At 45.5% G+C, this 23504-nt stretch overlaps 1 protein-coding gene across 2 annotated transcripts in view; it reads right to left on the bottom strand.

The window, feature by feature from the left end:
* ARHGEF3 (Rho guanine nucleotide exchange factor 3) overlaps positions 1 to 23504 on the bottom strand; it is a 303450-nt gene that overhangs the window by 256256 nt on the left and 23690 nt on the right. The window contains exon 2 of one of the 2 annotated variants that reach the window (XM_077858441.1): positions 11720 to 11812. In XM_077858441.1, coding sequence (XP_077714567.1) covers positions 11720 to 11763 — 44 coding nt within the window. In that variant the 5' untranslated portion in view covers positions 11764 to 11812. Of the gene's footprint in view, positions 1 to 11719; positions 11815 to 23504 lie in introns of both variants that reach the window. The other variant, XM_077858440.1, reaches the window with a different exon arrangement.

Genomic DNA, 23504 nt, shown 5'->3' with positions numbered 1-23504 from the left:
CTGACACGAACATGAGGGGAGTATTTGGAGTGATGTGCCAGCACAAAGAGGATACAAACTGAAAATGGAGGCCAACTTCCAGCAAGGTGTTTAAAGGCCAATGGAAAAGGTAGATCAATTTGTTGGTAGTGTATATAAGTCACATTCATTGCACATCAACTAAGGTACTGGGCTAAGGAAGTATGCTTCACCCATGAGCTCATTCAGTCCTCAGAGCTACCCTCTAAGGTAGGTCCTATCATTAGCCTCACTTTACATTCAAGGAAACTATAGCCCAGAGATGTTAAATAATTTAGCCAGGTTATACCATGCAACAGTCAGGATTTGAATCAAGGCAGTCCATCTTCAGAGCCTGTGTTCTTAAATATCATGCTATCATTACCAAACCAATTGAGAACTGCAAAATTAAAGTCATGCTAAAGTGTTCCTATTTGGGGGGAAGTTATGAGTTTGTCAGCTTACTTTTATATCACTTCTCACCCTCCCCCCACAAGAGAGGCTATAAACTGGCTTTTCTTTTTCTTTTTTTTAAAGATTTTATTTATTTATTCATGAGAGACATATAGAGAGAGGCAGAAACATAGGCACAGACAGGAGCCCGATGTGGGACTCGACCCCAGGACCCCAGGATCACGACGTGAGCTGAAGACAGATGCTCAACCACTGAGCCAACCCAGGTGCCCCTAAACTGGCTTTTCAAATATAAAAATCACATGTGCTGAGCACATGATACATGTCATTTCATTTAAACCTCAGGACCACCCCCTATAAGGTTGGTATTAATATGATCCTATCTATAGATGAAGACACTGAGGTTTAGGAAGAATAACAGCCTTGCCCAAGGTCATAAAACAGAACAGGGATTTGAGCTGAAGAATGCCAGTTACCAGACCTACATTCTTTCTAATATATATATTTAAATCAAAATAAAGGCTGAGCCTGCCAAGCTAACACCTTTTATTTTCTCCCATTCCATTTAATTTTGGAAAATGAATTTCATTCCATTTAATTGGAAATTGGGTATATATATATATATATATATATATACATATATATATATATATATATATATACACACACACACACACACACACACTGTCTTTCATAGAATTTCAAGATTTTCCAGGAAAAAAAATCAAAAGTATCATAAAATGAGAGTGAGACTACAGTGGGTGGCTGGCTTATAGCCGTGGATCATCTGTCTGACCTTGAACCTGCATTAGCCCATGACCTTTGGCAGATCCTACCTCTCTTGAAGGCTTCAGTTTCCTCATCTGTGAAGGGAGGAGCAAGAGCGCAAGGGGGCCCTTCAATACCATGATTGGATGATGTGCTTTTGTTTTTGGTTTTTTTTTTAAGATTTTTTTATTTTTTTTTTAATTTTTATTTATTTATGTTAGTGAGAGAGAGAGAGAGAGAGGCAGAGACACAGGCAGAGGGAGAAGCAGGCTCCATGCACCGGGAGCCCGACATGGGATTCGATCCCGGGTCTCCAGGATCACGCCCTGGGCCAAAGGCAGGCGCCAAACCGCTGCGCCACCCAGGGATCCCGGATGATGTGCTTTTGCAGCCTCCTAGAGCACCTGAGGGCTCTGTGTTTATCCTCTATGGATGGTAACTACCCTCCTCTCTCCTCACACAAGTCTTTCAGAATGGGTTCCTAACTTTGTCCCTGGACTCAGGTTGGTACACTCAGAAGAGAGTTCTTAGGGACAGCCTAAGGCCAGGCTGTGGTGAGGAAGTCACAGCTCTTGTGGGAGGAAGGAGTGGGGCAAAGCAGGGAGGCTAAGAAGAAGCTAGTAAACAGTGTTTGAACGAGTACTGTACCTTAATATGAAGGGTAGGAACATATGTAGAAACTCACTGAGCTTTTCCCTTAATCTGACACACCTCATACATCAAAGTTTAAAAGACACAAAGTATTTGAAGAGATGACAGATCAGACCAGGCAAGATTTTGCCAAATTAAAACTTTGTTAGTATACATGCTCCACATAAAATACTTAACATCCCACCAAAGGAAGACCCTTAAAAGTACCTACCCTTCTAAGTTTGTTATGGAAAGGGGACAATAATCACCATGATAAATAATTACATCTGGTGAGTGCATCAGCAGTGAGGGTGACCCATGGAAATCCTTCATTTAACAATCAAATCTCAAAGTGCCCAGCTAACACCTTAACTCTCTACTCCTACTTCCAAGTGGAACAAGAACAGCCTAGAATTTAGATAGGGACTTAGAATCCTGGTTCTATCACTGACTTGTTGGGCCCTAGGGTTGGGTCAGGAGTCACAGCCCCTTGCAACCTCCCCTTCTACGTATGAAAAAGGACAGTGAAGACCACAAAAGAAAGGGGATCACTGGCCCCAATGGCATGGACATCGGGTGTTTCTGCCACTGTGCATCAGATTGCCCATCTGTGGGTAATAGCATGTGGCCTTCCCACCCACCCCCCCATCTCAGTCCAAAGGTCCAGGTAAGGCTTATTTTATTCCCTCACCCTTGAAGTCCAGGAGACAGCATGTGTCCCAAGCAGAACAAATATGAGACTACTTGGGAAGTCTTGTTGGAACAAATGGGAATGATAAACTCCCAGTCCACAGCTGTGGAAGAATGTCAGCCAGGAGCTTCTGGGAGGTATCATGTAAAGGAAGCCTTCCTGGGAATAAAGCCAATACAGAAGAAAGTGGAGCCAACCGAAGGAAAGAGTGAGACCAAAACCTAATGACACTGAGCCCCTGGATCCAGCTATGCCTGAAGCTACCCACTTTTGGGCTGTCCATTTATATGAATCATATAGTCCCTTAATCCAGGCTGAACTGTGTTTCAGTCGCTTGCAACAACAACAAACCTGACTAATGGAAATGCTACATAGAATTGCAAGAACTCGGAGCTATAAGGAGCACTGGAGGCCATCCAACCAGCAGTGTTTTGCATATATCAGCATTCAGTAGCAAAATGTTGGTCTAATGAATTAATTTGTTCATCACCCTAGTTCTGACTTCTCAAACTGAAGTAAAGCTATCCTGTTGACATTATTCTAAACTGCAGGATAAACCAACTGCATCTTCATGGAGCAATAATTCAAATGATGGCAAGTAACTTGAAATACTTTTTTATTTGAAGAGATTCAGAGCACAGCCAAATGTGGCTCACTCCAGGAATACAAGGATAGGTCAATATTAGGGAATCTATCCATATAATTTACCTCATTAACAGGATCAAGAGGAACATCTTAGATGTCAATCTTGTTATATTTCAATATTTATTCCTGACTTTTTGAAAAAATTTCTTAACAAAATAGGAATAGAGAGAAACTTCCTTAAAAGATACACAGCTTAACCTAACAGCCAATACTCCCATTAATGTCAGTACAAGGTAAAAATGATCCGAGACATCACCATTGTTCAACATTATTGAGGAAGCATTTGCCATCCTAATTAGACCAATAAACAAACAAAGTTTTGCCAATTGTGAAGGGAGAAGAAGTAAAATCCCATTAACTTGCAGATAATGTGATTACGTGCCTAGAAAAATTCCTCCCCACAGAAAAATAAAATAAGCTCTAAGAAACTAAGAGAACCAGTAGGACAATTTTATAATATCAGTCAACATTAATAAAAGAAATTATTAATTAGTAGCTTTCTTATATACAAAAAACAAAATAGAACAAATAAACCAAAACACAGAAGTGATTTTTCTAAAACACATTCCTTCCTTGCACTCTTGTTTCTGCTTTCTGTTTAGTTTCCTGTCCTTACAAAACCTCAACTGAACTCCAAAACCCTCCAGGGCAGGGACCCTGTTAGACCCTGTTATCTGGCTCCCGCCTGCCCCAGGCACAGGTATATCCCGGAGCTCAGCACAGCGCCTGGCCACACAGCCGGCCTCCGTCAACACCCATCCTTGAGGGAGCCGCCGGCTGACTGCGCACAGCACACACAGCACCGCACACAGGCGGGGCAGAAGCCACGTTCAGCTATAGTCCCGGCCCCAGTCCCGGGGAGAGTCTCAACCGGAGTTCCCATCCTCTCCTCCCACCCAGAGAACAAAAGCCTCAAGACTCTCCTCATCCACACCCTAGCGGAACACCCCAGACAAAACCAGCACTTCTGTGGGCCCAGTGAGCACTTCAACCATTGGGGTTACACACCCCCACGCACAGTCTCCCCAGCTCTCCAAACCCAGTCCTCTACCCTTAGAGTTGAAAAGGTTGATTTACTTCCATGGGAAGTGCCAGGCTCTTGCCTGGAAGGAATTTTATATCTGATTCCCCTGGAGGGAGACTGCTGCACATGGTCTCTGCCCAGCAAGGGCTTAGCATCAGGACAGATGCTGCCTTTCACCCAAGACCCGTCCTTCCATAGAATGGGGGCTGGAGGAGCTTCCTCTGCCAGATGAGGAACCCTCAAAGGCTCTCTTCCTACCTACTGTGTTCCATGAATTGTGTTTCCCAGGACCACCTCAGAGTGTCGTGCCCATTTGAGTATCCTCCAGTTTGAGTGTTTTTAAACATTCCCCAAATTTGCACAGTGTGCCAGACCCGGCTAGAACCTTCCTTAAGCCCTTCTTGTCCTACTCCTTATACTCTCGTGCTATGACTTACACTCATGTCTCCTTCTATACTATAAGCAGATCCACATCTGACTGTACCCCCCAGGGCGCCTGATGGCATGCTGAGCACATGACAGGTACTCAGTAGACCTATTCCTGGGGCAGATGTAGCAGCACCCCCCAACCCCACACCATTCCACGGGGGACTCTGAGCTCCTATCTTCAGAGAGAAGGTAAGAGGAGGGGCCCAATCTATGAGAAGCAGGCGGGGTGGTGAAAAGGCTTTCTCCCCTGAGCCAGTCAAAGACAGGTTTAAGTCTGAGCCCTATAATTATCTGTGATATTAGGGTAGGTAATTAAACCTTTGTTTCCTCATCTGCAAAATAGAGGCAAACAACATGTCTTCTGCTCAGTCCCTGTGATGTCTGGAGCCAATGTATATAAAAAGCCCATTAGGAGGTGGCTAAAGAATTAGCAGATATTGTTATAATTTGCCATGTAGAGGATTAGCCAGCCCACTAGAGAACTGAAGGTCTTTTTCAGTGTCTGCATGGGAGATCTTCCAAGACCAGTCCTAATCACTGCCTTTGGCCAGTATAAGGACAGATAAGGATTTGGTTTGGTGGAAAAAACCCCATAACCAAACAGAATGTGAGGTTCAGGAGATTGAGTCTGTGTCTTTTCTGTTTTATTCCTTGTTAGAAAACCAAAGTCTAGCTCTTTGTTTCTCAAAATCCTGACTAATGTCAAATAATACTGTCTCCCTTAAGGGGTCTTCATGTGTCTCAAACAAGATCATGCAGACTCATTAAATTACTTTAACAATAACTTAGTCAGCTGTCTATGGGGTTAAGCCAATGAACATAATAAGGAGCCTACTCTGTTTCACATTTATTCAACAATCGTTTAGTGACTACTGTATCCCAGGCACTGCCCTGGGAATCAATGAGAAGACATACAGGCTCCATGCACCCTCACAGGGCTTACAGTTGCTTTAAACAATATATGGAAAATTTTAAAGGGCGCCTGGGTGGCTCAGATGGTTAGTCCGGCTTCGGCTCAGGTCCTGATCTCAGGACCTGCTCAGCAGAGTCTGCTTCTTCCTCTCCCTCTGCCCCTCCTCTCTGTTCATGTTCTCTCTTACTCTACCCTCTCTCAAATAAATAAAATCTTTAAAATATATATATATTTTAAAAAAAGAAAATTTTAGGTTTGAAAGGAAACTCACTCATCAACCAACTCCTTTCTTTTAAGCCAGTGAGGAATCTGAGAGAAGTAAAGAAATACACCCGAAGTCACACAGCCAGAAAGAAGGTAGTGTTTGCATGGGAGAGTTTCTGTCTGAATAAAATCTTTTATGAAGATACTGCTTATTCTCAACTCACTCACCAGCAGGCCTATAAATGTATTAGAAGACTCATTCCACCTTTTGCTTCCTATGAAAACAAAAAAACAAAAAAACACTAAACCATTCAAATCCAATATCTGTGTTTTGGGGGCACTTTGCCTTTCTGTCCTAGGGACATATATCACTGAAGTTCTGGGAGGAAACTTCAAGATTTCCCAGCCCAGCATGTCTCCAGTATGACCACTGCAACAGCAAAAGTGGGAGGCCGCACACTCTACCCTCTCCTGAGAGGCCCCTCTGTGCACACTGACCTTTTACAGGCTCTGCTGGGTCAGGCCAGAAAGGCCACGTTTAACTGAGTTTAAGTCAGCAGTCCCCAAACACGTTAGGCAATAGGCCCCATTTTCCTGCAAAGCCTACTAATGTTTGGAAGAAACCATATTCTGATTAACAGACTGCAGGAAAAACTGAGGGGATCTCTAAGAAGACACCATGGAGAGTGAAGTGCCTTCCCCGAGGTCACAGGGCTGGTGAATCCAAGGGTGCAGGCGAGAGCCTCAGGTCAGGAGAGGTTATACTCTCATTCTTGTTGAGCTTCCAGCTTCTCAAGGTGAATTCCAGCTGAATCTCTGGAGGGTGGAGGACATGGAGTGGGCCCCACACGGCCCTGTGGGCAGTGAACAAAGAGCTAATAAAAATCAGTGACCGAAACAGCTCCAGCCTAAGGACAAGATGGAAACTGATAAGGGGATCAAGAGAACAAGGAACAACAAACAGCAGAACTAACCTGTATAGAGGTGAGGGCTCCCGAGCATGTGGGCTACACATCAGTTAGCCCTGAACATGAAACAGAACACGGTGCTGGGGGCAAATCTCAGTTTGGGATACAGCCCTTCATGTAGCCTTCTAAAAATCACTGTTTTCTAGCCAGTTCAGTCCACCGAAGCTGCTCACAGGCTGAGAGCCTACTGTGTGCTGGGCCCTGGGCCAGATGTAGGTGTTCCTGCACCAGGCAGAGCCAGCCTTCCAGGACAGCAAAGCCAAGCGGAGCTGGCACAAAGGAGGTGCTCAAGACATACTGAAATATATGAGTGAGCCGGAGAAGATCTTTATTTTCATAAAGAGACACACATTTACACAAGCTGAGAGTGAAAGGCCTTCATAATTTCTTATTTGAGTATTTTCCCAAAGTGCTTATGGCCACTAAGCAGTAAAAGGATACTGATCAACTGACTAAGTGACCGAATGAATGAATGAATGAATGAATGAACGAACGAACGAACTTAAACCTTTCCATTTCTTTGGCATGGGTTAAGTCCTAAGTACCCACCCATTTCACCACGAGTCTATTTACAGTAAGGATTTATAAGAAGTGCAAGGACTCTTCCCCTCAAAATTTCCCTCTTTGAACATCAGAAATTCCACTTGCCTAACTCCACTGCTGTACCGCTGAGGAAACTGAGGCCCAACAAAGCAATATCCATCCACAATCACTGGTGACAACAGAAAACTGAACTCCCCAGGGGCTTAATCTTCTACAAATCCTGTGTTCTTGTGAGTTGGCACCTGGAGCTAGAAGTGGTGAGTCATGGCGGCTTGGCCAATAAAGGCTGTAGGGAGCGGTCTCCTCAAGAAAGTCACTAGATTAAAAGACAAACACCACAAATCACTGGAGCAAAACCATGTTCCTGAAGAGGGAAGTGCAGTCTGTGGGCAAGGACTCCAGGAGCAGCTTTCATCGGGAAAGTGGCATTGGCCCCAGGAGAGTTGAGTTCCTTCTTTCCAGCGGCAGTCTCTGTCACAGCACCTCACCTCAGGGACCCAGGGCTCACCGCTCTACCCCCTATACTCATCAGTCCAGAAACACTGCTGAGCACCTGCTGTGTGCCACACACTGATTAGATGATAAGAAGCAAAACAGGTAAGATATGGTCCCATGGAAATCACAGTCCAAGAAGATAAACACATGCAAGATGAGAACTTATGTCAACTGATAATCGTTTCTAAAACACAAGTCTGGGGCGCCTGGGTGGCTCAGTCAGTGGGGCATCTGCCTTCAGTCCATTTCTCCCTCTGCCCCTCCCCTTACTCATACTCTCTCTCTCTTAAATAAAAATCTTTAAAAAAATAAAAAATAGAGCACCTGGGTGGCTCAATTGGTTAAGCATCTGCCCTCGGCTTAGGTTATGATCCCAGGGTCCTGGGACTGAGCCCCTTGTAGGGCTTCCTGCTGAGCAGGAAGCCTGCTTCTCCCTCTTCTCTGCTGCTGCTCCCACCACTTGTGCCCACTCTCTCTGTCAAATAAATAAATAAATAATAAAAATAAAAACAAAAGTCTGGCCCTATCAGTCTCCTGATAAAAAATCTTCCTAGGTTCCTTACACTATGTAAGAATAAAAATAAATAAACAAAAAATGAAAACAGCCACCTTTATTGGGTGCTTACTATATGCCAGGTGCTTTACTGTGATTAACTTAGGACATGCCCAACAACTCTCTGCAGGAGATACTGTTATTTTTTTTTTAATTTTTTTTTAATTTTTTACTTATTTATGATAGGCACACAGTGAGAGAGAGAGAGAGGCAGAGACACAGGCAGAGGGAGAAGCAGGCTCCATGCACCGGGAGCCCGACGTGGGATTCGATCTCGGGTCTCCAGGATCGCGCCCTGGGCCAAAGGCAGGCGCCAAACTGCTGCGCCACCCAGGGATCCCAGGAGATACTGTTATTATTCCCACTGACCAATGAAAAATTAGTTTTCCACCTAACCACTGCTCATAGTGTGTGCCTCCTGCCCCCACCCCTGACTCTGGATTCTCTAGGAACTCATCTTACCTGTTTTGTTTTGTTTTGTTTTGTTTTGTCTCTGCTGCACAGATAGTATTCAGTAAATGCCCACTGAATGAATAATCGATTGATCAATAGGCACGTTTCCTTCAAGCACTATTGACTAGTAAGCTCAATTTCTGGAATAAGTCCTGGTCAGTGTTCTAATAAGGACACAAAAAGTAGTTGTGGTGTACAAAGAGCCAGAACCAGAGCCTGAGACCTGAGACCAAGTCTTGTCTTTATGTAAACTCAAACAATCACATCATCACCCGAGGCCTGACTGCTTAAAACTATAGGTTAAAAAGCAAGAAATTATAATAATGAGCCTAGGATCGTCTGGGTCTAAATTTGCATGTCTCTGAAACGTCATGGGAGGAGGCCACAGAAGATCTCCAGAATTTCACCACTGTCTGCTTTAGAATGAGATCAAAACTTACAATTCTAGAGTAGGGTAACTGATTGGGTCTATGGAGCCGAGTGACACAGCCCCCTCCACAGCTCAGTGGGTGTACTTATCCTAATAAAGCAGACTTACTCCCATGACAAATATGTGCAACCTGGTGTTTAAAAAAAGAACCGAAAAAAATATTTTAAAAAAACAAGTCCAAGAGCACCTGGCTCAATCACAGAAGCAGAGGAGCAGTGTAACTCTTGATCTTGGGGTGATGAGTTTCAAGGCCCACACTGAGGGTAGAGATTAATTAAATAAATAAACTTAAAAAGAGAAGCTCAAATTTGAGTCCTCTGCTCCCTCATAACAGCAAATCAAGACTTTGTTACACTTTCAAACTTTCCCAGGAAGGTGACCTTTTTAGAAGTCAACCTGAAATTTTCTGATCAGCATTAGCATCTGCAAGATTAAAATCCTGCTATTCCTTCCCCAACCCAAAAAAGGTGTCTTGGCCTGAAACAATCTTTTCTTTTGCTTGCCCCACTTTCCTTCCTATAAAAACCTTCCATTCTGTACACCTCCTCAGAGCTCCTTTCTACTTGCCCAGTTCACAAATCGCTTAATAAAAGCCAATCTGATCTTCAAATTTACATGGTTGAATTTTGTTTTCTAACACTGGAAAACCCCTTTCCAGGGGAAGCACTTTGGACAAACTCAGGTAAAGCTGCCACCCCAACTGTACCCCAGAACAGAGGGGCTGATGATATATGCAGGAACCCATGTTCACATGCCAGCTGGGCACAAAACCCAAAACCAAATTCTCAGCTCCCACCTCTCCTCTGGGAAGGCCATACATGCAGAATAACAACTGAGTGTGTGGCCAGGAAAACTGCAAACGTGGGTGTGATGGCCCCATAGCTATGTTCACAAGGAGAACTCAATGTATGTCTGTCGCTGCAAGGGAGGGCAACACTAGGAGCTAGAGTTCTGTGGTGAGGTAAGGTTTTTGTTGTTTGGGTTGGTTTGGAGTGAATTTCTGTTCTGATGTTGCCTAATGGCCATAATGAGGATAATAACACAACCCCTATCATATAGGGCCATGTGAGAAGTAAATGAGATACGTCAGCCCAGTGATCGACACAGAGCCTGACACATAGCATCACATGGTTGCCACTGATGATGGTGGTGACAGTGGGTGGTGGACGGAACCACCCAAAATAGGAAAACCCAACCGAAGGCTCTTCAAAACCAGAAGTCAAGAAAGAGGTAATCCTATGATACAATCCTGTGATACTCTCCTGGAGAAGCATGCTTTTTAGGAAGGAAAATGAAGTGGTACCCACTCCCAAATAGAACCAGGACTGCTGTCCTGAGGAGAGATCTGAGAAGATGAACTTCCCCAGAGTAGAAAGAAGGAGAAGGAAATGACAACCATGGAGAGATCCCATTTTTCACCCAACAGATGGGCAAAAGTGGAAGAGCATGAGGAACTGAGGTGTAACAAGAGGGCAGGCAAATGGGAAATGTGGCGCCCTGTGGACAAGTGGTCTTTAGAGAATGATATGGCAATATTTAGTAAGATCTTAAATGTATATGCAGGATGGTGCAAAAATTCTACTCCTCAGTAACTTCCTAGAGGACTATCTGCCCGTGTGTGTGGGAGGCACTTACCAGAAAGTGCCTCCCAGCAGTGATATAAGGGGAAACAATGGGACCCACCTACCCACCACCCATAGGAACGTGGCTCAATAAACAGTGGGATTCTTATACTATGCATGCACAATTCATTTCATGGCAGATAAAAACAAGGAAAATGCTCATGTACTGTCTTGAAAACATTTTAAGACATATTACTGAATTTTTTTAAAGGTTACAAAATAGACCAATAAGCACAGTATGATTACCTGCAGCAAGAGAACAGAAAGAAAGAAAAAAAAAGAAAGAATGGCTGTTTTCTATGTATATAAGCACCTAGAAAAAGTTCTAGAAAGAAATGCACAAAAGTAGGTCACAGTAGTTACTTCTGGGAAAGGCAGGTGTGGAGTGGGGAGCCTAGGAACGAAATTGGGGAAGGGTGTATCACCTATTTTTAACTAGGAAAACTATGCATCCCTTGGGCATTAAAATAAAATCAAATGAATACATTTATTTTAAGAAGAAAAAAAGGAGGTGGAAGAAAGAGAAAGATGTGGCTGCCAAAAGCTAAGGGGCTGTCTCTGCCTCCTCTCATGGACTGGCCACCTACACATGGAGACATAACTCATCTGAGCAAGTGTCCATAGATTCTAGGAATGAGTGTCCATAGCTTTTAGAATCAAATATATAATTCTAGACCACATTAGTTCTATTTATACCAACTTTCCCTTCTAAGTCTTAGAAAAATTGCCTCATACTTAACAAAGGTATCCTCCTTTGGTATCAGAAATTGGAAATAGGAAAAGGAAATACATGAAATTCTGCTATCTCCAATTCTTGATGGCCTCCACTGACATATACAGACAGGTGAAGTCCTATATTGCATTTAATTGTTGCATGTGATAAAAAAAAATTGTTGCATGTGAGAATTTAAAAATTTTTAATCTTTAAAGATATGTTTACCTTTCCTTGTTTTCTTCCATCCCTCTGAAGACACACTGATTCATTACTGTGGAACTGTCTAGAGACACAGCATGGTTGGCCCAGGCCTTCTTTCTGAAAAAGCAAAACAACCAATGTGTATAACCTGGATGTATTTATATTATAAACACACAAAGAGTTGCATTAAATATATACAAGGGGAATACATCAAAGGCTATCCAGTGTCCATTAAGATCCTTTCTCCCTTTCTTCCATAGTTATTTGAGTTTTATCAGGGACTACATCTCCCCAGCATCCTTGCAGGTTGGTGTCACCAGCTATCTAAGTTCCCGATGGAATGAGAGAAAAAAGGTGCCACTTCCCCATCTAGGTCTCAAGATGTACGCACACCTCGTCCACCCTTCCTACTGACTCCCACTGGCTAGAACTCAACTTGGACTGTGCAGATGATGACCACACATTTGGAAATAATAGAGCAACAAGATAGAAGGCACCTGGGCCTGTGATTGACTCCATGGAGCATGACCACCCTCTCACCTTAGAACTACTATCTTAGGGATACCTGGGTGGCTTAGTGATTGAGTGTCTGCTCAGGGTGTGATCCCAGGATCCAGGATGGAGTCCCACATCAGGCTCCTTGCAGGGAGTTTGCTTCTCCCTCTGCTTGTCTCTCTGCCTCTCCCTATCTCTATCTCTCATGAATAAATAAATAAAATCTCAAAAAAAAAAAAAAAAAAAGAACTACTACCTTAGAGATTTTATTTTTTAAGTCACAGTTTTATTGGATCCTATTTTTATGACTAGTTAACTCTCATAACAGTTGGCACTATCATTAAATATTCCCTTTGGGGCCCTTCTGAGGGTGGGTTTAGTTATTTGGATCGTACGATATGCTAGGTCTATGGAGACAGGTAAGGCCAAACTATTTTGGTCACAGCTTTGGTAAAACCACATGTAATTTAAGTAGTACCCAATCATTGTAGAGGGATGAAGATGTTAATGAACATGTAATGCCTTCAGTGTGAAGACTGTCATGAGCAGGGCACTGGGCAGAATTAGGAACACTGGGATCTACAAGTATGAGTTGTGAGCTTTGCTTCACAAAATGACTACTCAGAGTGGTAAGATATCCCAACGAACATGATACCCACATTTAAGGATTTGAGTCTGTGTGCTTGAAAGCAACAGAAACCAGGAGAGACATGGGGATGAGATAGAGAGAGACCTAGAGAGAGAACATTCTGATGGGTGGAGGATTCTTCTCACTTGCTCTTCTACCCTCTGAGCATCTGCCCCAAGTGAGTCTGAGCTAGGATGCCCAGCTACCCTCCTCAGCTTCAGGTACTGTATTCCTCATCACTCGGGGTGGGTTTAGCATTAAAGCAGATCCTCTTCCGACAGCATGGAACAGACCCAAACCAGCTGCTTCATTTGGTGTCAACCAAAGAAAGAAACCTACATCAGTTTCAACCTTGGAAGCATTGGCTTGGAAGCATCTCTCAAGACCATATTGAGAGATGATGTATTGGTCTTCAACCTGGCGTCTCCTATGCAAAAGGGGGGGTCAGGGTAATTTTGACACTTATGATCTTCCATGATCTTCCATGCTGATGCATCACCTGTTTTGACTGCTGAGCATCAAATCTGCTTGGCCCAATCTCCTGTCCATCCTTTTCCATCTGCCCACCATGAGTCTGTCCTTTTCTGGATCAAAGCACCATTAAGGGGGTACCTGGCTAGCTTATTCGGTAGAGTGTTCAACTCTTGATCTCAGGGCTGTAAGTTCGAGCCCCATTTTGGGTATAGAGATCACTTAAAAAACAAAGTCTCTTTTTTTTAAAGGCACCATTAGGATAAATTCTCAGATCCAGGTGAGCAGGACCAGATACCTTGGACTCTTGCACCCCAAGGCATTGAAAAGAGTCAGTGTTGGGGAGAATCCCCAGCCACAGTCTCCAATGCTGCTCTTTTATTTAACTTGCAAAAAGAGCACATCATGAGATATTTTTAGCATCTGGATCCCTGTCTGGGACCACTGCTCTGGCTTCCATCAGGGCTAACTTCATCAGCTAAGGCATGTGTATTACAGCAGGGCCCAGAAAAAGGCAAGAGGGAAGATGTGGATCCTGGAATGAGGAGAGACGGAAGGGTAGTGAGACATGGACTCGGAGTCTCAGAGCCACCACATCCCCACCAGCCCCACTATGAAGGGAGACGGGAGAAAGGAAACAACCCACACCAGAGTCACTTCTGCAGCTGTGAACACCTCAGCCCACCTCGGCTCAGCCTGGAAGCCACATGAGCGCAATGTATAAGCCCTTCCACAGCATAGTAACTGCTGCAAGAGGGTTCGACACTTACATCTCCAAACTATGCCAATTCTCCTCAAAGCCACATTTCCCGAGCAGCTGTGAGAGGTCAGGGCCTACCCTCTAAGAGAGCACCAGCTGGTCCTGGGTCAGGGTTTCAGGTTTTCCCTCCCGGTACTGGTGAAAGTATTCCATAGACAACCACTGATGAACCATCACCCTTCTGCCTGTGACAAGGGGCAAGGATTGAGGGCACCCAACTCTGCACCCCAGCACTGAGGGGGTGCCCAAGGGCAGCCGCTGTCACAGATTATTTCATCCATTTCTCACATCAACCCTGGGAGGCAGATATGCCTTACTTTACAAATCAGGAAACTGGGCACGAGGAAGTTAAGATTTGGCCAAATACCATACAGACAATAAAATGGTAAAACCGAGACTCAAACCAAGCATTTGATCTGGGAGTCTGTGCCCCTAACCTGTACATTACAATGTGCATGGTAAGGCTCAGTAGGGGCTGAATGAATGAACGAATGAATGAACAAATGACGAACAAATAGTTTCAAAAGTAGTTTCAGGAATGGGGGCTGTGAGGAGAGTGTCTCTGTAATGCCCTAGAAGGGTGGACTATGAGCCTGACCCCACCCACCCTGGATGCCAACCAAGTGGGTGATAGTCTCAGACCCCTCCCCCAAGAAAGCCACTCAGTCCCTTGAACACTCTGAACCCAGGGTTGCCAACTTCTATAAAAGGAATTTATGAGCTTAATACCGTTGTCCCTAATGACCACAGCTACCTCTGATTCAGCACCTGTGTGCAGGCAGTAAACTCAGGCCTCCAGCTCGGACGCTTCTCATCCACCCACAGCCCACAGGGAAGGCAGGACCACATCCATTTTACAAATGGCAAATCCAGAGCTCCAAAGATTGTGAGTAGCCTAAAGTCACAGCGCTTACGTGAGGGCAGTTTTCAAACTCTGAGCAGCCAGCTGAACAGCACAGGCCTTCCTGCCACTGCCTGATACCCACCACTCACCCTGGTTAATCACAAAGTTGCCAAGATAAGTGGTGTTCTAACTCTGAAGCTGGAAAGTTCTGTTTTAATCTAAAGTTAGTCAGTATTTCCCATCCCAGTCACTTCCATGGAAGAGGAATTCCATGTCCCCCAGCTAGAAACTCTGGCACCACCACTTCCTCATTCCTCTCCTCAGCATTGACACCATTTGCTGAGCACCAACTTCCTGCAAGGCACAACTGTGTCCCTTGGACACCAAGCCCTGCTACTTCTTCACCGAAAAATCTCTCTTCTCAGGAAGCACCGGGTATTAGTGAGAACGTAAAGAAACCACAACTCTCACCCCTGCTGTTGGTGGGAGCACAAATGGATCTAACCACCTTTGAGGACTACAGGAATACTTGCATTTGCCCCTACGTCTTTATGTGCACCAGGAGACATTTTCTAGAATGTTCTCAGTTGCACTATGCATAACAGCCCTCTATTAGTTTCCTATTGCTATTATAACAAATTACCACAAACATAGTGGCATAAGACAACACAAATTTATCATCTAATAGTTCAAGAGGTCAGAAATGGGTCTAAAATGGGTCAGCAGGGCTGCATTCCTCTGGAAGCTCTAGAAAGCAACCCATTCTCTTGCCCTTTCCAACTTCTGGAAACCACCTGCATTCCTCAGCTCATGGCCCCATCTTACATTTCAGAACCATGTAGCATCTTCAAATCCCTTCTCTCATCTCTGTTTCATGTCTCATTCTCTGCACCGGACCCTCCCAATGCCCTCTTTAAGGATCCTTGTTACAATTGGTCCCTTCCAGATAATTCAGGATCATCTCTCCATGTCATTATCCTTAACTAACATTGGCTAAGTCTCTTTGCTGTGTATGGTAACTTAGTTATGGATATTACTGGTCAATGGTACCTGTAACCAGGGATTAGGTCACGAACATCTTTCAAGGGGCCATTATCTGGCCTAACTCAAGCCCTAAACCAGAAGCGACCCCAATGCTCATCAGCAGTAGGATGAATGAAATAAATGGTGGTAATTCACAGCAATGAGAACAGATGAGCTACAGCTACTTGCAGCATTAAGGATGGCTCTTCACAAGATACCAACACAAGAGCATCTGCCATATGAGTCCATCTGCAGAAAGCCCAGAACCAGGTCCAACTACCCAAAGCTGTTTGCAGTTGGGACAGCAGTTGTAGCAGGGGAGCAGTGGCTGAAGAGGGCCTGAGGGAGCTTCTAGAGTGCTGGCTAAGGGTCTGTTTCTTAATACAGGTGCTGCTTACACGGGTGTGTTCAGTTTGTGACAATCTATCAAGCTACAGTTATGACCTGTGCCCACTTCTGCAGGTATGGTATGCTTTAATAAGAAGCTTTGGGAATTTTATGACAAGTAATTGTATCTATTTAAAGTTTCCCCCAACCCCAACCAAGTTCTCAGTAATCCTCTCAACAGATAAGGTTGCTGCAAGTTTGTTTTCTGTAAAACAATATAGCCACGTGAAACCCCCCAACTTTGCATCCTATAATTCCAGGTCAATAGTCATGAAAATATAATAAGTGCATTTATAACTGAGGAGGAGGAGGAAGAGAAGCAGTAGCTTCTCTGACTCTCTCATCCCATTTCCACTCCATAGGCACATGTCATTTCACCTCTGGATGAAGCAGATCCGAGCTGGCCCCCTCAACACCGCCTACCCTGACAATGGCTGCCCACCCAACTGGCCTGGAATGTTTCCCTGTCACTTACCACATGGTCCTTCCCCTGCCCCTTCTCCACTCCTTCCACCCCTCTGACATGTCCTCAGGGAGCCCCATCTTCTCCCAGGAACTCCCCCCGCCCCAGCTCCTGTAAGACTTGCAATACAAATCGCACCACTGGGACTTACTTGCTACTGTCACATACTGTTAGTAGTATCAAGTACCTTAGTCTAATCTCCTCCAAAAGACTGCAAACACAAGAACAGAAATCAGGTCTTAAACGTTCAATTCTTACTGATGTAAACTTCTTGTGCTAATTAAGAACTACTACTGATATTAACAGCCTTTGATGAGCATCTACTTCACATCACATTCAGTACTCCCCATGCATTATTTCACTTCCTCTTCTCCCCCTGACCCCAGTGAAATGGGTGCTATTATGATCCCTCTTTTGAATAGGAGGAAACTGAGGCACAGAATGGCTAATTGACCTGCTGAGGGTCCCAAAGCTTATCACAGGAAGGATGGGATTTGAACCTATCCAATCTGATTTCAGAGTCCATGCTTTTGACTCAGATCCCACTCTGCTTCCCTAATGCCCTCCACCCAAAGCCAGAGTTAGGTATATTATTAGTATTTAATAAACACTGTGACATGCTTGATCACAATACATATAAAATATTTTATGTGTTATCAAACCCCTCACCAGTTACAAATAACAAATCAAGACTCTTCACCAAATAAAATCTTTTTAGCCTCAGATCTCAAAAAGAGGACACACCCTCTGGAGAGGTTTGCAGAGGCTCTGCATATTCCTTGCTTTGCATCATGCTTGGCATTCAGGGGGCTTTATAAACATTTATCGGCCAAAGTTTGTCCTCCAGGCTTTTATCAGAATAGGGAGAGAGATGAATACATTTTTTTTTTTTTGTCTGCCAATCTCAGGGTCAAAGCCAACGTCAGAGTTGAAGGCTGATTGGACAACCCAGTCTATGACCACAAGGTCCCAAGCCACCTGCCCCAGATGACCTCACCTCCTCGATGGCCAAGAATTGTGACCCAGAGGCCTTGGCTAGTACCAAGGCCACCACCCCTGAGGGCTGCTGAAGCCAGTAAACTGAACCAGAGATAATGGCACCAGCAGCTCTGCTGTCCCCAGAATATCATGTGGTGGCTGGCTCAAGCCCCAGCACTCTCTCCCTTCAAGGCCCACCCACAGTCAGGTACCAAGCAGTGCCCTGACCAGCATGGACACAGTGGTGCATCGGTACCATCCACTCACCCTCATTCTCTCACAGATCAGCTCCAGTGTCTATGTGGATACAGAAGAAAGGGCCTGTGCCCAGGAGCATGCAGACTATTGAGAAGATGTTATTTTTAAATGGCATCCTTTGAGGAGGAACATGGGACTGACTGGAGGTTAAGGTGGGCTTCTGTTATATCTGTACCCCTAATGTTTTTACAAGAACAAAAAAAAGGGTTTAGGTATTCTGGGAATTATTAAAATGGTCTCAAAGTTTCTTTTAATAAAAAAAAAAACCCACATCATCACAGTACCACATGATAACACAGTAATCGAGAAATATATAATTACAAGGGGATCAAGTGCCTACATCAGCCTGAGGGGTGCATGGAAGGCTTCTCAGAGGAGGCACTGCCTGGGCTGAGTTTTGAAGGAGGACTAAGAGCTTGCCAGGCCAACAGTCCAGGGTTGCTCTGGGTGAAGGACACAGCATAATTAATGGCAAGGAGGAGACAGAGGTCACAAGAGAAGAGGATAGAGGGCAGTAGGAGAAGGGCTAGGACACCACAGCACCTCTTCTCAGTGGGTTATGCGCTAAAGTTAGGTGATGTAATCTATGCTGAGGGTTCAGCCAAGAAGAGGCACTCATGAGTGGTTGGCATTATCTACTGTTACTTGTATGTCTACTCCATCCTTCCTGGACACTAGATTCTGTGGCTGTCACAGGGAGTTGCTGGGGCAAGAATTTGGAAACGAGATCCCCAAAACTACCCTCTGAGAGATACTTTGTAAACTCAACCACTCATGTGCCCTCGGGCTTTCCTAGAGCCCCCTCATGCCCCACTAGAGCTCCCTCCACACTCTTCCCTCATCCAAATCCCACTCACGTGCGTGCACGTCTCTCCCCAACTGCACTGGGTTTCATGACACCTCAACCATGAACACAGTGACAAGTACAATAGTTGTTGAACAAATGAACAAAGCCAGCTAACTGCACTTCTCCATGCTAATGAGAGATGATATGAACCTGATGCAGAATCCCAACATCACAGATGCCATCCTCACACAGATGAAGAAATAGTCATGGGGAGCTGGCCATCCCAGAATCACAGAAAAATGAGGTTCCAAGAGGCAAAAACCCCTTAGTACCCACCCAGGCCCTCAAGTCACTCTATTAAAGGAAGATGTATCCTGGAGACCTAACAACTCAGGTACCATATCCCTAGACATAAAGTCAAGATGCTCCAACGATAAAATGGGTGCAACAGGCTGATGTCATTTTCATATTTGCTCCAACTGGTATTTTGAACTCCACACTTGCCCTCTTGTCAGGCCACCTCAGGGTTAGGCAGGTAGCTCTCCACGTGGCTTAGTTACGTGGAGAGGCAGAGCTGAGTATGCCATGGTGGCAGGTAACAGTTCCCATTCTCACTGCCTAGGTCAAGGCTGCAAGTGTGAGCCCAGCAAGCGTGTTTGGGGGGGCATGGACAGGAGATTAGGTGTCCTCAGGGCCTCATCACAAGTCTCCAGTCTCCCCAGTGCGAGGTCACATCCCAGTGCCCAGAACGAGAGTTCAGTGCAAATACCACTGGTGGCCAACTCCTGTCCAGGTTGACTGTCCTTAGGACAAAGGGTGTTCTGATTTCAACCAGGGATCTCCTCTCCTATATGATTCTTATGCTGGGGTGAGTTCTCATTCTATAAAATAGTTCCAGGGCAATAACAACAAAAAACGTTTTAAAAACCTCACTTCCTGCGAAACCTCTATCACTTGCCTGCCTCTCTCAAAGTCTCTCCAATAATGTCTTTAGCGGACACTTGGTACATTTTTATTGATGGACAGAGAGCATGCTTATCCATTCATAGAGCACCCAAAGGTAGAAGGGATAAGACACAGTGGTCAGAGCAGTCGGGGTCCCCTGTCTTCCCTGATGGAAGATGGACATTGTCCAAGCAGAGCCTGTCTGAAGGAGGGGACGGGCTGCCCAGGGCTCACCATGGCCCTCACTGTCCTCCTCCTCCTCCCCACAGGCAACAGTGACAGGAGCCTTCCTGTGTACCAGCCACCCCGTGGAGGGCTTCAAATGCTCGGATTCCATTTCACCCTCTCAGCAATGTTGTAAGGCAGGGGCTCTTATGTCCTTCCCACAGATGTGGAAACAGACATGCAGAGGGGCTTAACTGACTTGCCCAGGCTCCCAGAGCTAGTGAGTGGAAGGGAGAACCAGGGCACACACACACTGTCCCTCCTCCCCCAAATAAAGTCCAAAATGAGGATGACAGTCATATAAAATAGTCCCAGGAAGGGGTCTGTGGCAATTTTCCCAGTTGGGGGAGAAAGCTGGATTCCTTGGGCATGGGAAGATTTTCTGACCTGTTCCTTCGCCAACTAGGGCATTTGTTAAAATGAACTTCACAGAACTGACACACATGACACTCACTACCTCAGCTGGAGGACGGCAGTGGGGTTCACCCCGTCATTCATTACCCGCAAGGACAAATGCCTATAAGTAGAGCATGCCACTTGCCCAAAGAGTGCTTCAAAACACCTGCAAAAAAGGTGAGCTCTCTTAAAAGCTCAACTGGAAACAATGTTTCATGAAATTGTATGTAGCTAGCCACTTGGAGACAATTTAAGATTCACAGGAATCTATGCGGCTCTAATTTAGGGAGGAGATGACCAAGACCTATCTAGGACTGACTCTACACCCGCATTAGGTTACAAAAGATCCCCATAAGACACACACTGGTAGCCACATTTTTGGTCAAGCTCCAGCAGCCAGAACACAACAGCGAGGACTGCTGGGTCTGTCTGACTCCTGGGCCCAGGCCTTCAAACTTCCAACATCCCATAGGCTCTGGCACCTGAGTAAACACACAGCCCGACTCTCCTATAAAATAAAACACTCTGGCTAAATCTTAGCTCCATCTCTGTGCTCTGACCTCAAGTGTCAGCTAAGAAAGACCCTGCAAAGGGGAGGAGCAACTGCAGCCTTCTGACCCTGCAGCGCAAATTCTGAAGTTAGTGGGAAAATCCTGCAGCATCCAAAATTTCCCTGGAAAGCCCCTCAGGAAAGTGCCTATGGAAGAGGGGCTCCGCCTCCCTTGAGGAGCCCAGCACACACCAGAGCTAGAGTCAATGGCTGCGTGTTCAAATGCACTCCAGATAGTCTGTGGTCGGGACAGATTCATACATAGGGCTGCCCCACACTAGATGGGGCACTCAGGATGTGAGCTTGGGGAACCCTCCAGAACATACACTCACTTCAGTGGAAAAGCAGGATCAAATATTTGTCTTTTTTCTAAGAGCTTCTAGTTTAGTTCACATAAGTTAAACACAAGAAAGATGTGATTGCATGATACCATAATTCTGCAATAACACGATCTTCCATTTACTACTAGAAAACTCTATTGCAAACTCTAAACACATTGACAACACAGACAACCAACTGAAGCCTTGGGTTCTGAAGTTAAGACTACTGGGACTGTAATTTGACCTCTGCCACTTAGCAGCTACGAGATCCTGGAAAGGACTCCTGTGCCTCAGTTTCCCCAACTATATAACAGGAGATGTAATGGTATCTATCTCATGGGGCTTCTGTGGCAATTCAAGGATACAGTGCAAATGAAGAGGCCAACACAGAGCTTCACAAAGGTTAGTGTGCCCTCCCTCTTCAAAAAAAACCAAAAGACAAGAAAGCAGAGGGGCTCACGGAGAGGTTAACAACTTCTCAGAGGTCCCATGGTGAGTACGCTCCAGAGTCCACGTCACAGCCAGCACTGTGGGTCTTGTGGGGCTGGGTGTACAAGAAGAGACCTGACTGGAATGAAGTGACCCAGGGCTGCTAGGTCTAAGAGCCCAGGGGACAGAACCTGAAGCTTTAGGAGCGAGAGTACTATGCAAACAGGAAGATAGAATGAAACGGGGGAAAGTCCTTCCAGAGAATATAAAATATCTGGTGAGGAACCACCCAGAAGGCAAGATTATACAGGCACAGAGATCTCAGGAGGCAGTAAATTGCCACCTCAGTCACAGTCACAAAGAAGACAGTGGCTTGAGTGCCAGTCACCCTAGATGAGCCTTGGAGCAGTCCTCCTCCCCTGCCAGCCCAGACACGGTCAACCCACCCAGCACCCTCCTCCCTGACCCTCACAGTCTTGGCAAGATCCCCTCTAGGATTCCAGATCCCTACCCTTCCCCTCTGAGAGGCACACACCCAAACACACACAAGAGATGACAGCAAGAAATGAGCAATCTAGAGCTGGGCCAGCCAAGTCACATATCCAGTACTGGCCTGGCTCTGCCAGCTACTGAACATTCACTCACTGCTTAGGCCAAGAGTGAACTAGGGAGGCCCCTCTGACACCGTAATGGGGACTCTATCACATAGCAGCCTTGCACAGGTCAAGTAAGACTGCACCTTCCACAAAACCTACCTGGAGATATGCAAGCAGCAGGAAGAGAGGAGTGAGGGGGACCCTTCCATTTGGTGGTAATCATTTCCCTGTGGCCAGGGAGGAGTGGACAACAGAAAGGGGCAGATGCTTCTGGAGGCGAAGCCTGGCATTTGAGGCCTTTTCTCTGCTGGGATGAGAACAGCTGTTTCTCATCACTCCCCTCTCAAGGGGCTGGCAGGGAGCAGGAGACCACAACCCAAAGCAAATCTGAAGGCATAGAGCTCCCACGTTGTTGGGACATCAGCTGTAATAAAGACACTTGCCTTTGTGTAAGTTTTGGTAGCAGTGGAGGGACACTTGAGTTCAAAACAGCAGGACATTTTAATTCCTACTAATAGTAGGAGAAGTGCAGCTGCTGCCAGTACCCAGAAACTCCACCTGGTGACCTGGCACTAAGAAAATCAACCTCACCCAGCAGGGCAGGATGTGCCAGGGCATGTGGCTTGAGGACAGGGCCTTGCGTTTCCATGATAGAGTCAGAGGATGTCAGAGCCAGGAGGACCCACAAAACCCACAGGTGTCTTGACTCAGCAAAGCACAGAATTGCACATGCACAGAATCATGCTCGGCCGAAGCTCAGGTCTTCTGAATCACTCACCAAGACTGTTTTGGCCTGGGAATCTGCACTTTAAAGACCACTCTCAGGTGATTCTGAGGCAGCCAGCCCAACACTGGGTTGCTCTGGGAACACAATCAGTCCATCCTGCTGGGTTTAACTATGGACATCAGGCCATATTGTTGATAGTTCATCCATTCATGTGTTTGTTGATTCTAGTAACATTTACCCAGGGTCACCCATAAGACATAGCTCTTGTCATTCAGGAGCAGCTGGGTTCACCTGGGGAACTTTTCAGAAATGCAGATGTCCAGGCTCTACCACCTGTGATTTAGATTCTGAGGGACTCAAAATTCAGTGGGAAAACCAGAGCAAGGCCTGACAAGGAGAAGGATCTGGAAATTAATGGCGAGGCAGGCAGTTCTGACCGAGGAGCTAGGCTGAGCGTGGCTTCATGGAAGATGAAGAAAGATCTTACCCAGCACCCACTACATGCCAGCCCTCGACTACTGTTAGCA

Source organism: Canis aureus, chromosome 19 (genome assembly GCF_053574225.1).
Source record: "Canis aureus isolate CA01 chromosome 19, VMU_Caureus_v.1.0, whole genome shotgun sequence".
Lineage (NCBI taxonomy): Eukaryota > Metazoa > Chordata > Mammalia > Carnivora > Canidae > Canis > Canis aureus.
This window is presented reverse-complemented; position numbering and strand designations above follow the sequence as displayed.